This window comes from Elephas maximus, chromosome 3, assembly GCF_024166365.1.
Source record: "Elephas maximus indicus isolate mEleMax1 chromosome 3, mEleMax1 primary haplotype, whole genome shotgun sequence".
Lineage (NCBI taxonomy): Eukaryota > Metazoa > Chordata > Mammalia > Proboscidea > Elephantidae > Elephas > Elephas maximus.
This window is the reverse complement of record NC_064821.1, coordinates 172886021-172904832: the sequence shown is the minus strand read 5'-3', so window position 1 is coordinate 172904832 and position 18812 is coordinate 172886021. Positions and strand designations below refer to the sequence as shown.

The 18812-nt window shown below is 41.9% G+C and overlaps 1 protein-coding gene across 1 annotated transcript in view; it reads left to right on the top strand.

The window, feature by feature from the left end:
• FNDC7 (fibronectin type III domain containing 7) overlaps nt 1-18812 on the top strand; it is a 32235-nt gene that overhangs the window by 4738 nt on the left and 8685 nt on the right. Inside the window, exons 3-9 of the mRNA XM_049876002.1 lie at nt 526-780; nt 1670-1930; nt 4562-4819; nt 11271-11525; nt 13656-13913; nt 14682-14936; nt 16315-16569. Coding sequence (XP_049731959.1) covers nt 526-780; nt 1670-1930; nt 4562-4819; nt 11271-11525; nt 13656-13913; nt 14682-14936; nt 16315-16569 — 1797 coding nt within the window. The remainder of the gene's footprint in view (nt 1-525; nt 781-1669; nt 1931-4561; nt 4820-11270; nt 11526-13655; nt 13914-14681; nt 14937-16314; nt 16570-18812) is intronic.

The window sequence follows — 18812 nt, the reverse complement described above, 5'->3', positions numbered from 1 at the left end:
AAAATGCGTGAGGCGGTGGCCACAGCAGCAGGGAGTGGGTGGGGCGATGGAGGTGGAGCCTAGCTGGAGGCAGTGTGGCCCAGTCCTGAACCGGAGGGTAGCTCCAGCCAATGCAGGCCGGGAAACTCACGGAACAACAAGCGAGGGGAGGGAGAATGCTCCAGAATGAAGTCCCTCAAATATTCTCTCCCACCTCTCAGAGTCCTTTCCCACAAACACCTCTCTATCTTATTTAACTTTTAAAAGTACACAAAGTGCGAATTATCCCTCAAGCAACTGGGAAAAACCTTGACATTCCATCCCTGAATGGAAGTTAAGGACTTGGCCGTTGATTTGAGCTTTCTGGCTCTCTTTTTGGAGAGTAGCTTTGCCTTTCTTTTTCTCGGTTTTTTTGTGATCTGGAAAATAATGGCAAAGCTTATGTCTGAGGAAGGCAGGAGAATGATTTAGTATGAAATGTAAAGCAATGAGAGAGGTGATCGTGGTAATGTATCCTGGCTAACGTACACCCTCAAAATCTTTCAGCACCTGAAATACCCACTATTGACCAGGCATATTCCAAAATCAGCAACAGTATCACTGTGGAATGGGCTACAGTGCCAGGGGCCACCAGTTACCTCCTCACAGCCAAAGACGGGGACACAGTCATTGAAACCATAGTGTCCAGTTCCCCAGGCACCGTGACAGGCCTGAAGGCTGCAACTCTGTACCAAATCACCATCAGATCCATCAGTGCTGCTGGGAGAAGCCAGGCATCACCTCCAAAGCAGGCAAAGACAGGTAGCTGGGTGTTCGCCCTCTGTTGAGCGTTTGCTTTGTGACTTGGATCAGTTATACCAATGCTGCAAATAAATGCAAAATGTGAGTTGGCATCACCTGAGCAGCTACGACTCAGATCCCAGAAGCAAAATTCACCAAATGATATTTTTTTGGAGCTCAGTTATCTGTGGAGGAGGTGGCATTTAAATACCAGATGCTTTGCTTTGGAAAATAAAACCCAATTCTGCGTGCCTTTAAAAGCATGTGTGCTTTTAAATCCCTGAAAAAGGGATACCTGTTTTTAACCTCAGCCATAAAGGCCAGGTCAAATAAAGAACAAGAAGAGTTTTCGCTGCAGTTCGATTGCCTGGCATAGATATTAACAACTAACATTTGGAGTTTGTCATCACTGTTATTTAAATTACTTTGATACAGTTATGCCTAGGCACATTTCTGAAAAGTTCCATACGCATTTAAATAGTATAAGCTATCATTTTTCCCATCAATTTATACTGTGATTACAGAGACATTTTATCTAATTTCTGAACAATCTTCAATTGAAAGTAAAAAATCTATTGCTGTTGAGTCGATTCCGACTCATAGCAACCCTATAAGACAGAGTAGAACTGCCCCATAGGGCTTCCAAGGAGCGGCTGGTGGATTCAAACTGCTGACCTTTTGGTCAAGTAGTGCCTAATATTTAGATTTTCCCTTCTCCCCATTTCTCTGCCCAGTTATTTATGATTAATATACTCCGAAATAGCAAGTATTTGATGGAGCTCTGCTGTGAACCCTTTTGCAAAGCAAGTAATTATTGTACAATTTGGATAATCAACTGCAATTTATTTGTTTCTAAATGTGAATTATCCTTTATTGGGTTTCCTTAATATGTGTCTTTTTGTCTTTTTAGTATTGGCTGCACCAATTCTAGAAGTAAGCTCTCCAAGTCCGGACTCTATTCTTGTGCAGTGGGAAACTGTGTACATGGCAACTGGATTCTCTGTGTCCATTATGCAAGCCAATGGCTTGGGCAGAATATGGAAAGAGAACACTACAAACACTTCCTTGACATTCAGCAGTTTAGATGCTGGAACTCTCTACACCATAAAGGCCTATGCGTGGAATGCTAATGGGATCCCTGGAGATGATTCTACCTGTAATCAGAGAACAAGTAAGGACTTGCAGCTCGGCCTCAAACAATCTCATTTTTGATTAATGAGGAGGCCTATGCATTGTAGCCATAAAGAGCAGTCTAAGTGATAAGTACAGAGCAGCTGGTGGCAGCTATTTAAATTTATTATGAAGTTATTTATAGTGCCTTGACTATTCCCCCTTGGTAATTTAAATGCTTACTGAATGTATAAAGAAATGCCTCTCAGAATACTCAGAGCACCACACCTCCTCCTCTGATATCCAACTCAATTTCAACATACACATTCAATATCACACAGCAAGAAATGATTCTGGTGAGGATTACCAGGCGGCCCTTGTCCCTTCCTGGGTTCAGGCCAAAGGAATAAACAAAAAGAATTGCACCAAATGGAAATTTATTTTATTCAGCAGACATTTAAAGAGTGCATGTCAGCTTTGAGCAGGCATTGTTTTAGAGATACAGCAGCAAGCAAAGCAGAGTTCCTGCTGCCATGGTGTTTTATACTGTCTGGGAATCAGTACATCAGATTTATTTCCCAAAGGCCTGCTACTACCTCTCTCTGCAGGTGGAGATTGATGTGTGCTCTCTCATCATCCCCACTGCAGGGATATTCTGACCAGGGGCTCCTACTGCTTGGTAACTGGATACCAACCTGGGCTGCCAGAGTGGGCAGAAAGGATAAGGAGAGAGGAAGGGAGGAGAGAGAGAGGTTTTCTTTTCTCTTGAGGTAGTGTAAGCCATCCACTGGCAAGGTGGCCTAGAGATGTCAGGCTCTCACCAACTAAATGAGCTGTTTCATCCCTTGGGGAGGACCAAGGAACGGGTGGAAAAAAACCCAAATATGTTCTCTCCAACATTCCCTAAGTTTACAGGGAAGTCAGGAGGGGAGCCCATTGTTTGTGGGCTGAGGCAGAAATGTAGGGAGAAGAGGTGGGTTTGCCTTTTACAATACTTCTCTGGGGAGAAATCATAACAAGATGATCCTAAGAGTGATTCAGGATGGGTCTTGTGAGTCAGGATGTCCATGACAAACCAGTCTCCCCAGGACTTTTCCTTGCTTGCTTTCTTGCTTGCTTGCTTGGTTTTCTTCCTTCTCTTTTTTTCCTTCCTTCTCCTTCTTTCTTTCTCTCTCTCTCTCGTTCTTTCTTCCTGCAAACATTCATTGAGGGCCCACTATGTCCTGCGCATTATTTAGCTCATGGTGATATAAAGTCAAATAAAGCATGACTCCCCTACCCTCAAAGAATTGACCGAGTCCTAGGAGAGACCAAGGCGTAAACCAGTGGCTGCTGTTCAGTGTAGTAGGTGCTTTGAGTGAAGGAAGCAGAGGCACAATGTGGCACAGGAGGGAGCATGGACATCAGACTGGGAGGCTGGGACAGCCACTTTCTATGGATGACTGGTTACTTAAAGTCTTTCCCTTCAGTTAGTTGTCCATGTTTTAAAAAGTTCTAGAGAGTTTGGATTTAATCTCCTATTACCCATTGTCCCTGGTTCTCCCATTCCCCCATGTGGGAAAAACAGGTTGTCCTAAAACACTGCAGGCCCAGAACTACCCCAGAGCAGACCAGCCTCTGCAGACATGCTAACCATGCAGTGGGGGAATTGGCCTGTCGAGATGGCCCACAGAAGAATGAGTTGGGTCCCTGTGTCTTCAAACAGGGTCTTCTCTGTTTGCTCCCACATGTGTCCCGTAAGTATCCAGTTTTCTAAAGCCTGCCAGATTCTCAGAGGAGGCCAACATCTCCCCTCCCTAAACCAAGAGAACAACTCCCCAAGCTTTTCAAGGGGATACTGGAGAGAAAGGAGCCACATTTCCTGAAAGTGTATGGAGAAGTGCTTTGGATAGATCGAAACAATGACCTTAATATGTAATTCTCTCACTTGATACTTTCCCACCTTCCCTTTGATTTAGAATGGAAAGGAAGTCTGCTCCCCTAGAAACAGTTATTACCTGAAAGCTATTACAGGAAAAGTCTTAGCAGATGTCAAAGTAATAAAGGGATATTTTTGAAGTTAACCCAATAGAGAGAATATTTGACCTATCACTTAATAATAATATAGCCACATGGCCCATTTATCCTTTCACATTTATAACTTTATTTAATTTTTTTGACCACTTGTCAAATAGTGCATTCACTCAAAACACATTTTTTTTAGCACCTATTATGCGCTAGACCTGGGTCCCTGAATGGCATAAATGGTTTGTGCTCGACTGCTAACCTAAAGGTTGGTGGTTCAAACCCAACCAGCAGTACCATGGAAGGAAGGCTTGGCAATCTGCTTCCATAAAGATTACAGCCAAGAAAACGCTATGAAGCAGTTCTATCGACTCAATGGCAACAAGTTCGGTTTTTCAGATTTTTGTATGTTAGGCACAGAGCTTATTAAACCAGTTTTACAGATGAAGAAAAAATTAAATAATACGGCCAAGGTACTCACACAGCTAAGTATGAGTTTGCATAGTTAATGGCAGAATTGTTACCAGTTACCAGGTACACTAAATCCCAGATTTGTGCTCTGAACACTAGTAATTGCCCTACTGTTGGGGTGTCTCATCCTCTAAGCTCTGCAACATTGTTAGGCCAAATCACGCATGGGTTCTTGATGTTACTAAAAAACCTTAAAAATTGTTTCTCAAAAATATAGGTCCTCTTGCCCCCGCCAACTTCCAAGTCTCTTTTGATAGTGGGACTCTGAAGGCATCTATTTCATGGACGCCAACAGAAGGAGCTTTCAACTACACTGTGATGGCTTTGGGTGGCTCTTCAGAGCTGAGCTGTAGGACGTCTTTCAGTTCCTGCACCATCTCTTCCCTCCAGTGTGGAACAGAGTACTTGATTTCAGTTTTAGCAAGTAACGATGCTGGGTCTAGCAAATCAACTTCAGAAGTGACCCTGAAAACAGGTATGTAAACAAGAGTGGGATCTCTGTGGGGCTGGCAAGTCAGAGGGACTGCCAAAGGGAAATGAATAATCGCCCAATAATGCTACAGAATGCTCTGGAAGAAGTGAAAATGATAGCCTGGTCTAGAAGAAAGCACTGAGTGGAACATTCTGATGAGCTTGAAGACTATTTATAGTGAAACCGGCTATCATGCACTGGGGAAAGTACTTCTTTGAAAATTAGGCGTATTGGCTCCTAGTCCAGATCTTTCATTAATTAGTTTTTATTTCATTTGTAAAAGTTGTAAAATCCCAAGATCCGGTTTGAGTTCACACAGCTCTAAGTGTACAGTAAAGATAACTGCCTCTTTCTTACTTGTGCTTCACCTGGGCTTTTAAAGATGAAGATAGAATGTCTATAGTTCTAAATAAGTGTTTGGACATTTTCTCATTTTTGTTCTCAGATAGACCAAAAAAAAAAAAAAATACAATTTAGAAATATCTATGTTTTGGGGCTGCTGGAAACTAACATTTAGTGAAGGCCTACTATAACCCAAGCACAGTTGTTGTTGTTGTTAAGTGCCGTCGAGTTATTTTCAGCTTACAGCAACCCCATGTGACAGAGTAGAACTGCCCCATAGGGATTTCTAGCCTGTAACCTTTACAGAAGGATCCCTGGTGGCACGGTGGTTAAGCACTTGGCTGCTAACTGAAAGATCAGCAGTTTGAACCCATCCATGGCCCCAGCGGAGGGGAGCGTGGAACCTGTGATCTGCTGTCATAAAGATTACAGCCTAGAAAACCCAATGGGGCAGTTCTACTCTGTCTAATAGTGTCACTACGAGTTGGAATCCACTCAACAGCACACAACAAAAGTCTTTATGAAAGTGGATGATCAGATGTTACTTCCGTGAAGCCCCTGGGTAGATTTGAAACCACCAACCTGTTGGTTACCAGCGGAGTGCTTAACCATTGTGCCACTAGGGTTGCTTGTCCCAAGCACTATAAATACATTATTTTATTTAATTCCCATGGCAACTCAGTGAAACAGGCTCTATCATTTCCTTTTTCAGATAAGAAAATTGAAGCCCAGAGAAGCTAAATAATTTTCCCAAGGGCACACATAATGAGTGATAGATCTGGGGTTCAAGTTCAAGTTTGCCTGATTTCATTCTTCTAAGTCAAAGAAAATGCAAATAATTTCAATAATGTGCACTTTATCAAGATGCCAGAATTATGTCTTTCTCAGCTTAAAAGACTTCTGAGCAGTGAGGAAAACAACTGTCACCACAGGAAAGAAGCCAATCCCTTAGACCCTATTATGGACTGAATCTTGTCCCTCCAAAATATGTGTTAGGATCCTACCCTAAATTTGTGGAAGTAATCCTGCCTGGGAATAGAAGTTTCTTTGTTATCTTAATGAGGCCATATTAGTGTAAGGTGTGTCTTAAACCTAGTCACTTCTGAATTATAAAAGGAGCAGGGTAGACACAGAAGTAAGCAAATATCTTCCCCCAGAGCCAACAGAGAGCGTTCTCCTAGAGTTGTTTTATGGTTTTGAGTCAACTCTGACCAGTATACTAAAACTCTTTGCCACCGAGTCTATTCTGACTCATAGCGACCTTTTGGAACAGAGTAGAGCTGCCCCATGTGTTTCCAAGGAGCAGCTGATGGATTCGAACTACCGACCTTTTTTCGGTTTGCAACTTTAGCACTTAACCACTTTGCCACCAGGGCTTCTTTCAACCCATAAAAATCCATTGCTGTCGGGTTGATCCTGACTCATAGCAACCCCATAGAAGCCATATATGCAAGGCGGAATTAACCAGTAAGCAAGGTACCTACAGGCTTACAGTAAGCAAGGCATACCCAAGGTAATTGTCATTACTTATTAATCTGTGGTGCATAATTCCACCACATCTTTGATTTTGAATCAGAAAATCATATAGTCTACTACACTGAGAATGACAAATAGAAGAGAAATGATGTCACATTCATTGTCAAAAAGAATGTTTTTAAATCTTTCTGAAGTACAATACTGTCAGTGATAGGATAATATCCATAAGCCTCTAAAAAAAAAAAAAAGAAGAAGACGACCAGAGCCCTGGTGGCATAGTGGTTAAGAGCTCGGCTGTTAACCAAAAGGTCAGCAGTTAAAATCTGCCAGCCACTCCTTGAAAACTCTATGGGGCAGTTCTATTCTGACCTACGGGGTCACTATGACAGCAATGGTTTTGGTTTTGGTTTTACAAGGAAGACAAGTTAATACGATTATTATTCAAATTTACACATCAACCACTAATGACAAAGATAAAGAAATTAAAGATTTTTACTAACTTCTGCAGTCTGAAATTGATAAAACATGCAATCAATATGCACTGATAATTACTGGTAATTGGAATGAGAAAGTTGGAAACAGAGAAGAAGGATCAGTAGTTGGAAAACATAACCTTGGTGATAGAAACAATGCTGGAGATCGCATGATATAATTTTGCAAGACCAATGACTTATTCACTGGAAATACCTTTTACCAACAATGTAAACAGTGACTATGTACATGGACCTCGCCGAATGGAGTACATGGGAACCAAATTGACTTCACCTGTGGAAAGAGACGATGGAAAAGCTCGATATCATCAGTCAGAACAAGGCCAGGGGCTGAATGCGTAAATGACCATCAATTGCTCACATGCAAATTGAAGCTGCAGAAAATTAAAAGAAGTCCACAAGAGCCAAAGTATGACCTTAAGTATATTCCACCTGAATTTGGACACCATCTCAAGAGCAGTTTTGATGAGTTGAACACTAATGACCGAAGATCAGAGGAGCTGTGGGATGACATCGAGGACATCATACATGAAGAAAGCAAAAGGTCATTAAAAAGACAGGTGTTATGGATCGAATTGTGTCCCCCCAAAATATCTGTCAACTTAGCTAGGCCGTGATTCCTGGTGTTGTGTGATTGTCCACCATTTTGTCATCCGATGCGATTTTCCTATGTATTGTAAATCCTACCTCTAAGATGTTAATGAAGTGGGATTATTGACAGTTACATTAATTGAGGCAGTACTCAATCTCTTTTGAGAGATAAAAGAGAGAAGGGAGCAGAGAGATAGGGGAACCTCACACCACCAAGAAAGCAGCACTAGGAGCAGGGCGAGTCCTTTGGACCTGAAGTTCCTGTGCTGAGGCTCTGCTAGACAAGGGGAAGATTGATGACAAGGAACTTCCCCCAAAGCCAACAGAGAGAAAGACTTCCCCTGGAGCTGGTGCCTCCTAGACTGTGAGAGAATAAATTTCTCTTTGTTAAAGCTATCCACTTGTGGTATTTCTGTTATAGCAGCATGAGGTAACTAAGACAACAGGATAGAAAAAAAGACCGAAATGGATGTCAGAAGAGACTCAAAACTTGCTATTGAACATAGAATAGCTAAAGCAAAAGGAAGAAATGAAGAAGTAAAAGAGCTGGACAGAAGATTTCAAAGGGAGGCTAGAGAAGACAAAGTAAAGTATTATAATGAAATGAGCAAAGACCTGGAGTTAGAAAACCAAAAGGGAAGAACACGTTCAACATTTCTCAAGCTGAAAGAACTGAAGAAAAAAAAAAATTAAGCCTCAAGTTGCAATGCTGAAGGATTCTATGGCCAAAATATTGAATGACGCAGGAAGCATCAAAAAAAGATGGAAGGAATACAAACAGTCACTGTACCAAAAAGAATTTTTTGATGTTTAACTATTTCAGGAGGTAGCATATGATCAAGAGCCAGTGGTACTGGAGGAAGAAGTCTAAGCTGCACTGAAGGCATTGGTGAAAAACAGGCTCCAGGAATTGACGGAATACTGTTGAGTGTTTTAACAAATGGAAGTGATGCTGGAAGCACTCATTCATCTATGCCAAGAAATTTGGAAGGCAGCTACCTGGCCAGCTGACTGGAAAAGATTCATATTTTTGCCCATCCCAAAGAAAGGTGATCCAACTGAATACAGAAATTAACAATACCATTAATATCACATGCAAGTAAAATTTTGCTGAAGATGATTCACAAATGGTTGCAGCAGCACATTGATAGGGAACTGCCAGAAATTCAGGCTGGATTCAGAAGAGGACGTAGAACCAGGGATATCATTGCTGATGTCAGATGGATCCTGGCTCAAAGCAGAGAATACCAGAAAGATGTTTACCTGTGTTTTACTGACCATGAGAAGGCATTCAACTGTGTGGATCATAACAAATTATGAATAACATTGCAAAGAATGGGAATTTCAGAACACTTAACCGTGCTCATGCGGAACCTGTACATAGGCTAAGAGGCAGTCGTTAGAACAGAACAAGGAGATACTGAGTGGTTTAAAATCAGGAAGGTGTGTGTCAAGGTCCTATCATTTTGCTATACTTATTCAATCTGTATTCTGAGCAAATAATCTGAGAAGCTGGACTCTGTGATGAAGAACAGGGCATCACGATTGGAAGAAGACACGTTAACAACCTGCATTAGGCAGATGACACAACCTTGCTCGCAGAAATTGAAGATGACTTGATCCACCTACTGATGAAGATCAAAGACTCCTACAGCCTTCAGTATAGATTACGCCTCAACATAAAGAAAACAAAAATCCTCACAACAAGACCAGTAAGCAACATCATGATAAATGGAAAAAATATTGAAGTTGTCAAGGATTTCATTTTACTTGGATCCACAATCAATTCCCACAGAACCAGCAGTCAAGAAATCAAACAATGTTTTGCATTGGGCAAATCTGCTGCAAAAGACCTCTTTAATGTGTTAAAAAGCAAAGATGTCACTTTAAGGACTAAGGTCCACCTGACCTAAGCTATGGTATTGCTTCATATGCAAGGGAATGCTGGACAATGAAAAAGAAAGACTAAAGAAGAATTGATGCCTTTGAATTACGGTGTTGGAGAAGAATATTGAATATACCATGGACTGCCAGAAGAACTAACAAATTCTTCTTGGAAGGAGTACAGCCAGAATGCTCCTTAAAAGTGAAGATGGTGATGCTTACTTTCGACGTACCATCAGGAGGGACCAGTCCCTGGAGAGGACCTCATGCTTGGTAAAGTAGAGGGTCAATGAAAAAGAGGAAGACTCTCGAGGAGATGACACAGTGGCTGCAACAATGGGATCAAGCATAGCAACGATTGTGAGGGTGGCACATAACTGGGCAGTGTTTCAGCCTGTTATAAGTGAAAAACAGGCAATATTAACCAAAGCGATTGACGCCTATTGCTGATGTAGTCTGGCATATATTATGTGAGATAAATGTTAGGACACCTGAGGATGTCTTCCTTAGTTTGCATTGAGTTACTTGTACTACTTGATCTGTTTCTTGCCTCTAGCATCTGGTACATTGACTGTTTAAGGTGCTCCCTGAAGGGTGCATGGTGTGAAAATGTGTTCTGTGTATCAGAACATGGGAAGCTGAAATCAGAAGAACTTCCCATACTATTGCAGCTTTGTATACAATTTGTGTGGTGTATCATAAAGAACCAGCTCCACCCCTGCTAGCTGTGTGTGTTTGGGCAGCCGATCAACCTTCTATGAGCCTCAGTTTCCCCATCTGTAAAATGAGGATAATCATTGGGAGAATTAGAGAAAACGTTAATAGAAAGCACAGTAAATGATGACTATTATTATCTCTGGAGCCCTGACAGTGCAGTGGTTAAGAGCTCATCTGCTAACCAAGAGTTCGGCAGTTTGAAGCCACCTGTTGCTGCTTGGAAACCCCATGTAGCCGTTCTACTGTGTTCTATAAGGTCGCTCTGTGTCAGAATGGACTTGACAGCAACGAGTTTGGTTTTGTGTTTGCATTATTATCTCTAAGGAGCCCTGGTAGCACAACAGTTAAGCACTTGGTTGCTAGCTGAAAGGTTGGTGGTTCAACCCCACCCAGTAGCTCCAACAGAGAAAGACCTGGTGATCTGCTTCTGTAAAGATTACAGCCAAGAAAATCCTATAGGGAAGTTCTACTCTGTAACACATGGGGTTGCTATGAGTCAGAATATGCTTGACAGCACACAGCAACAAACGTTATTATCTCTAAAAAGGATAACTGCAGGGCTATTCTCTATTCCACTCGGGCCAGACTTGCTTCATTTCTAGTAGAGATCAAATCTTTCAACAAATGTGCTAACTAATGAAAATTCCTACATCATAAAATGACTATCAAACTCTGGTAGTCCATTGTTTCAAAGAACGTTTCATATAACAAGAGACTTCGGACAGGTCATCAGAGTTTGTTGTATTGTTTATGTCATCGCCTTTGTTTCTATAAAGACAATCTTCTAATGCTTCTGATACATAGTTTTGCATGTCGTGCACCATATTCAATCTGTTACAAAGCTCAGAGCTGCTGATTTAGGTTGTCTTGAAGTCCCGGACAATTGCAAAGATGCAAAGAAACTCTCTTGCCCTGCTCTCACAACTACTTATTATTTAATTATCATTTCCTAGTTGCTTGTGCACCTGGAAGAGTGACAATTCAAGAAGACCCACCTGGCCACCTCTCTGTGGCTTGGCCCAGTGTTAACCTGGGAGAATACTATGTGGCCTTTGTGAAGAGCGATGATGGCTTGGAAGTACACTGCAACACATCCCTCACCATGTGCGGTTTCCTATCTGAGTGTGGCTTCACTTACTTTATTAGCATTTTTGCCTATAACAAGGCAGGGCAGAGTCCTCTGGGTGATGTGTTCAATTATACCACAGGTAAGTTGCATTTGATGCTTGTAAAGGGAATTCTGAGTTCACTAAACTCAGCAGCAGAATGGATCACCTATTTCACTCACTGACTTACACAGACCACCTGGGAGTCCTTCTAGGGCCAATAACAGAAAATGAATTTCTTGTCTCATGTTCTTTCCAGAGTAGGAAATTTTGACCAGAATGTATAGCTTGGAAGCAAGTGAAAGGAAGGGAAAGAGTGTAGTTGTTCAACCTTGCTCTGAAAAATTGAACCTTCCACAAAGATCTCAGAGCTCAGCCCTGTGCTAGATACTGAAGAGACCAGAGCAGATGCGATGATGAAGAGACTGTGTGGTGTGGAGGGTTTTGGAGTAGGACACCTGGGTTTAAGTCCTAACTTGACCACTAACTCATTTGTAAGATGGGCCTACCTTGCTAGTCCCTAGTACACCTTTTCTGCAAAATGGGACAAATAATAATGAAGATCTGAATCTGAAAAGGTCTTTGTAAATGGTAAAGCACCACCTAGCCATTTCTGTTAGTATTGTTATTGTTGTTGTTGTTGTTAGGTGCCGTCGAGTTAGTTCCAACTCATAGCGACCCTATGTACTACAGAACAGAATACTGCCGGGTCCTGCACTATCCTCACAATTGCTGTTTTGCTCAAGCCCTTTGTTGCAGCCGCTGTGTCAATCCATCTTGTTGAGGGTCTTCCTCTTTTTTTGCTGACCCTCTACTTTACTAAGCATAATGTCCTTCTCCAGGAACTGGCCCCTCCTGATAAAATGTCCAAAGTATGTGAGACAAGGTCTCACTATCCTTGCTTCCAAGGAGCATTATGGCTATACTGCTTCCAAGACAGATTTGTTTTTTCTTCTAGCAGTCCATGGTATACTCAGTATTCTTCACCAACACCATAATTCAAAGTTGTCAGTTCTTAAGTCTTCCTTATTCATTGTCCAGCTTTCATATGCATATGAGGCGATTGAAAATACTATGGCTTGGGTCAGGTGTACCTTAGTCCCCAAGGTAACATTACTGGAATCGACTCAACTGCACTGGGTTGATCATTATTGTTACTATTTTTCTCCTCCACTAGGCTTGGATCTTATACAAGGCAGGGATCATGTTTTACTTATCTTTTCATCCTCAATACTTATTGCAGTGTGATTGGCATATGGGAATTAATGGAGTGAGTGGCTTGAAATTAATCAGTTAATATTTATAAATAAGAATACTACCATATAGTTATATAACTGACACTATTAGCTGGGTTACAATAGCATTTACGAGGATGAGGGATCCAAATAATTGGTGCCATTGGAATTTGGAGTAAGAGACTATCAATATGATCTCAGGAATGCAAGGGGGCCTTCTGGAGGGAGTAGCCTTGAACTAGATCGTTAAGAATGGGTGGAATTTGGGTAGGGCAAGAACATTCCACAGAAACTCCAAGCTAAGTTAGGCATTAGTTAGAATTTGTCTTTGGGGCTCTGTAGGGTCTCATCAGGAGCCCTAGTGGTACAGTGATTAAGAGCTTGGCTGCTAACCAAAAGGTTGGCAGTTTGAATCCACCAGTTGCACCTTGGAAACCCTATGGGGCAGTTCTACTCTGTCCCACAGGATCTCTATAAGTTGGAATTGACTTGACGGCAATGGGTTTGGTTTTTGGTTTTTAGAGTCTCATCTAAAATCTTCTAATATTGTTATGCTCCCGTCCTCCCCCCAGCTTTATCTGTTTTCATGTCAGCAGAGGCTGATAGGATCTGAGAAGTTAGACTAAGTATGATTTTTTGGGGCAAAAAAAATGGAAAGGTATTCCAGCAGGGGGATTGGTGGTCTTAAGGCATAGAGAAATGAGAGCCCATGTGGGGTGGGCATTGAGGGGTGTGGTGTAGCAGGGAATGGGGAGAAGATGTAGCTGAACATGTAGGCTGGTTGCAGTTTGTTAATGATCTTGAATGTCAGGCTGAAGATTTCTCCCCTATGCAGTGGGTGTTAAGCCAAGACTGAAGCATCTACTGGTAGAAGATAACTGCAGTAATTGAGGAGGGCAGTGGCAGAAGCTCTGAGCATGGGGAGGTCAGGATCTTAATGACCCCTTTGGTGGCATTTCTCTGTCCTGACCTGCATTCTCTCTGCTCTTCCTTTCAGCTCCCTGTTGTCCTAGTGACATTAACCCTGTGTTCGTGTCCGGTGACAGAGTAGAGATTGTCTGGTCTCCTGCTCGTGGTGCTGAACTCTATGAAACTAAGGCTGTAGATGGGTACAATGTGATTGAGTGCAATGATACCGCCCCTGCTTGCACCCTTTCGGCTCTAGAGTGTGACACCAAGTACAACATCACGGTGTATTCGTTCAGCGAAGTCCGGGGCAGCAACATGTCATGTACCTCCCGAATTATAACCACAGGTATGGCACAGCTATGACTTCCTTTATTGATATCTGAATGATTCACCCCACCTCTGTCCCTCAGAGGGCTCACTGGGTGGTGCAAAGGTTAATGTGCTCAGCTGCTAACTCAAAAGGTAGAGTTTAGAGTCTACCCAGAGGCAACTCGGAAGAAAGGCCTGGTGATCTCCTTCTGAAAAATCAGCCATTGAAAACCCTGTGGGGCACAGTTCTACTCTGGCCCACATGAGGTTGCCATGAGTCAAAGACAACTCAATGGCAGCTGGTTTTATGTCCTTCAGGATGGGCGTTGAGCAAGACCTATAAAGAAGTTAAATCCTATTTACAGAGTTCAGATTCCCTGTTGAACTAAGTAGAGGCAGAAGAGAAGAGAAGAGGCGAGAAGTGGGGAAAAAAAAAAAGAGAAGACCATGGAGAGAGTAGAAGTTTTCATCAATGATCACATTAGCAGTGTAGTTCCACCTGCCTTTGGGAGGCCTGCCCTGTATTTACACCCTGAAGGTTAAGATTGTAAGTTTTTGTCTTACTTATTTTGGAGTTCAAAATGCTCTTAAACATTTTCCAGCTAGTCTAACACTACAGGAACCCAGTATCATATGTTAGTGTCAACAGTTTTCCATACAAAGGCTCTATGAATTTGGTCTCTGTGACTAGTATGGTTGAAAGCGATGGCAATCTGGGTTGGAGAATAAAAGTCAACTTCTACCAAATGGCACATGTGGTATTTTTGACTCATGCTGTTTCAATGAATAACCTCAATTCTCTTAGCTCCTTGTAGTCCTGAAATAAAAAATGTTTCAAAGGACGCGTTCTCCGTGATTAATGTGCACTGGCGATCCACTAACGATGACGCCACTTACACGGTGACTGCCCAAGGGGAGAAAGGGCTGTACCGGTGCAGCAGCAAGGGCGAGTCCTGCACCCTGGAGGGCCTGCCCTGCGGCTCAGCATTCTCCATCACAGCTGTGGCCGAAACACAGGCAGGACAGAGCCTGCCAAGCTACAGTGTGCCCCTGGAAACGGGTATGTAGTGCCATCAGCCTGAACACTGGCTTCAGCAGGGCCTTTAGGAATTGTTTTAAGACATGAATTTTCTTATTGGGTCTGCCCTAAGTGTGGTAGAAATGTGTTATATTGCATTATTAAGGGTCCCAGTCTTAGAAAATAAAACATTCAACATCTGGACACAGGTTATGTCAGAAGACTCTCATGTTTTCAGAACCACTGCCATCAAAGAAGAAATACATTAACTTTGCAAAACATTTCTTTTAAGTCCTATTCCCCCATGGCATAGTCTAGCAGAACAGCTAACAAGTAGCCAAATGAGCTGATTTATTATTGATTTGACTCGGCTCTTCCAGATCGTTCTCTAAAAATGCTTTTTGAGCTCCGGTTTTCTTATCAGTACAAGGAGAATAATGGTCTCATAGGGTGGTTGTGAATATTAAATTAACTGATGTTATAAAGCTCTTGGAAACCCTGGTGGTGAAGTGGCTAAGAGCTATGGCTGCTAACCAGGAGGTTGGCAGTTCAAATCCACCAGATGCTCCTTGGAAACTCTGTGGGGGAGTTCTACTTTGTTCTGTAGGGTTGCTACGAGTCGGAATTGACTCAACAGCAGTGGGTTTGGTTTGGGCATAAAGCTCTTAACATAGCGCCTGATGCATTGTAAAAGAACTTGAAAAAAGAAAGCTGTTATTCCTTCAGCATATATCGTTTTATGCGTGAATGAAATTTAGCAAATCCCTTAAAGCCTTTGGGCATCATTTCCCCTTATATCCAAGGGAAGGCACCTTAAACTATGACAGTTGAATACCTAAAAAGCAGCAGAATAGCAATACCAAACACACACCCATGAAGATTCCAGATAACCTATATCCTGTCTAATGGGTCCCTGAAAAATTGAGACTTGAGTATAGTATCAGGTGTGGCTAAGTATATCTCAAATTTTTGTAATGAATGATGTGCTATGAAATGCATGAGAAAGACAAAATGTATTTCATTGCAAATGCTTATGAAGAAGTAGAGGTGAATATAACTAACCATTGCTTTGAAAATCCCGGCTAGAAAAAGTCAGGGGATAACAACGGATTTCTTTCTTCTGAAGAAAAAAATTGGGTGAGACACTGCATTACCCACTGGCCAGTTTGCGCACTGCATTCTTGGTGAAATCACCCACAATATACAGTTGATATTACATGATGTATCAGACGAAAAAAGCAGGAAGGAAATTTTGATTAACAATTGAAGGTTTCAAAAATTCCAGGTTATTCAATTTAAACAAAGGCAAAATAGCTTTTTTGATAGTTTGTTTTCTTTTTTTTTTTTTTCCTTCTTTTTTTCACCAACAACCGTCATGGGGAGTAAAGTTCTAATACTTTCTCTTTTTCCTCATTTCAAGTGCCGTGCTGTGCAGCAGGTCTGACAGTAACCCAGGTCACCCAGTCGGTCATCAACGTGAGCTGGACTCTTGGAACTGGGGTCCAAACCTATGTGGCAGTGCTGGAGTCACAGGCTGGACAGTCTACATGTCACACCCATGAAAACCACTGCCTCCTGGGTTGCATCACATGCGGCCTCAATTACACAGTGGCATTAAAAGCAGTTAGTGCCACGGGGCTGACTGCAGATTGTGCCTTCCAAAGTTACTCCTCCAGTAAGTAAATTCTAAACTCCAGCTCTAAAGCAGTTGCCATCAAGTCGATTCCAAGTCATTGCAACTCCACACGTGTCAGAGTACAACTGTGCTCCATAGGGTTTTTAATGGCTGCTTTTTGGGAAGCAGACCGCCAGGCCTTTCTTCTGAGGCATCTCTGGGGGGACTTTTACTGTATAGCAGCCAAGTGCATTAACCATTTGCCTCAACCAGGGTCTTCAAACTCTAGCTCTAGAGTGTCAATAAGCACGTTATTATAAACCCAAGCATAAACCCTTTCTTTTCATTAAAAAAAAAAAAAATTGCTGTATCTCTGTCTAGCTTGAAAATTTGCAATATAAATTCAGATTACTTTCCCAAATGTTTACAGTTTCTCCCATAACCTAAAATTTCAAAGCTTCAGAGGCTTCTGTTGGTAGCTCATGAATGCACTCCCCAGGTAACAGGTTCAGGTGTACTTTCTTTGAAGGAAGAAAGTGTTTTTATATGACACAGCTACCTGCAGCACAGAGCAACTCAGCCTGACGGAGCTCTCAGAAAGCGTTAGATCACATATTTTATTTGGCTTAGATTTTTTTCTCCTCATTATCATACTACTATCTTTCTTCTAAGCCACTCCAACTCCATCTGTGGTTTCTTGTTTTGACAGGCTAAAAGAGTAAAGGCATCTGCCTCTGGAGAATATCGTGCCTTGTTCTTTACAAAGACCAAACCATTAGGGAATAGCAGGGGAAGGAAGAAGTGGTGCACGGTTAGCAAATAAAATCCCTCTTGCATGACTCTAAACCACTGAAGTGGCTGCTGAGGATGCCTTCCAGGCTTAATGGGACAGAGTCATGATCAGTTGATTATGTCTGCACAGGATGTGGGGTGAGAGAATTGAAATATAATTTTGCCATGCTTGGGGTACTGGAAAGAATCTCCAAATAGAAGTCTATACGTTATCGCCTTAACTTCCCCAATTCTCACTTTCCTCAGTGGTAAGAAAAATATGGATAATAATTTTTTCCTAGCTTCCCTTGAGAAGTTGTTCTGAGAATCAAATTGTAGTGTAAAAGCATTTATAAAGTGTTACACATATGTAAGGTGGTTTATACTTTCCTTTGGCCCATTACCTTTCATTAGATTCACCACCTACGTTCTCATCCTGATATCCGCTTCTAGGGATACGGCACATTGCTTACTTTTATACCTGGAAAAGTTTTTTATTTTAAAAGAATAAATCAAATGAGCCTGATCATCTGTATCTGATTTATTTTTTTTTTTTGTTTTATTTTAGTTACTAGAATCTATCATTTGCTGCCCTGCCCCAAGGCAGGGCCTGCTCAAGAACTTTAGAAAGAAAAAAAAAATAGATCAGTAAAAGGCACCTAAATCAGCTAGCACAAGTGAAGTGTGGACTAGCAAAGCTTGGTCACCTGCTTCTTGTGTAAATGACTGCTCCCAAGGGGTTATGCTACCTGGCTCAACAAAATTAGTCTTTTCAATTAAAACTGAGTATAATTAATTATAGGAGTCCCTGGGTGGTACAAATGGGTAATGCACTGGGCTGCTAACTGAAAGATTGGAGGGTTAGGTTAGAAGAAAATCCTGGCAATCTACTTCCCAAAAACTCAGCCACTGAAAACCCTATGGAGCACAGTTCTCCTCTGGCACACATGGGGTTGCCATGAGTCAGAACTGACTTGACAGCAACTGTGTTTTGTTTTTGTTTTTGGTTTATTGTCATTTATAGTTGAATTTAATCCCACTGAAATTACGTGAAACTAGAGTATTATGAAGGATCTTGCCAAGGGCTCTGTGCATTTGACTCATAAAGTTTGAGTCATGTACAATGAGTATCTGTCAGGTGTGGACCTTTTTGACTCACCATTTGTTCTATATTAAAAATTCATGCCCACCCCACCCCACACATGAATTTTTGACCAGGTGGCCCACCACAGAAGAATTTGGGTACCGCCTCAAATTTTGCTGTAATTAATCATATTATTTGTAAGAGGTTACTTATATTATTTCCCTGTGAAGTCCCTGGGTGATGCAAACAGTTAACACACTCAGCAGCTGCTAACTGAAAGACTGGAGGTCTGAGTCCACCTAGAGACACCTCAAAAGAAAGGCCTGGTAATCTACTTCTGAAAAATCAGCCACTGAAACCCAGTGGACCACAGTTCTACTCTAATATACATGGGGTCGCCATAAGTTGGAGTCAACCATGTGGCAACTGATGGTATTGTTTCCCTGTG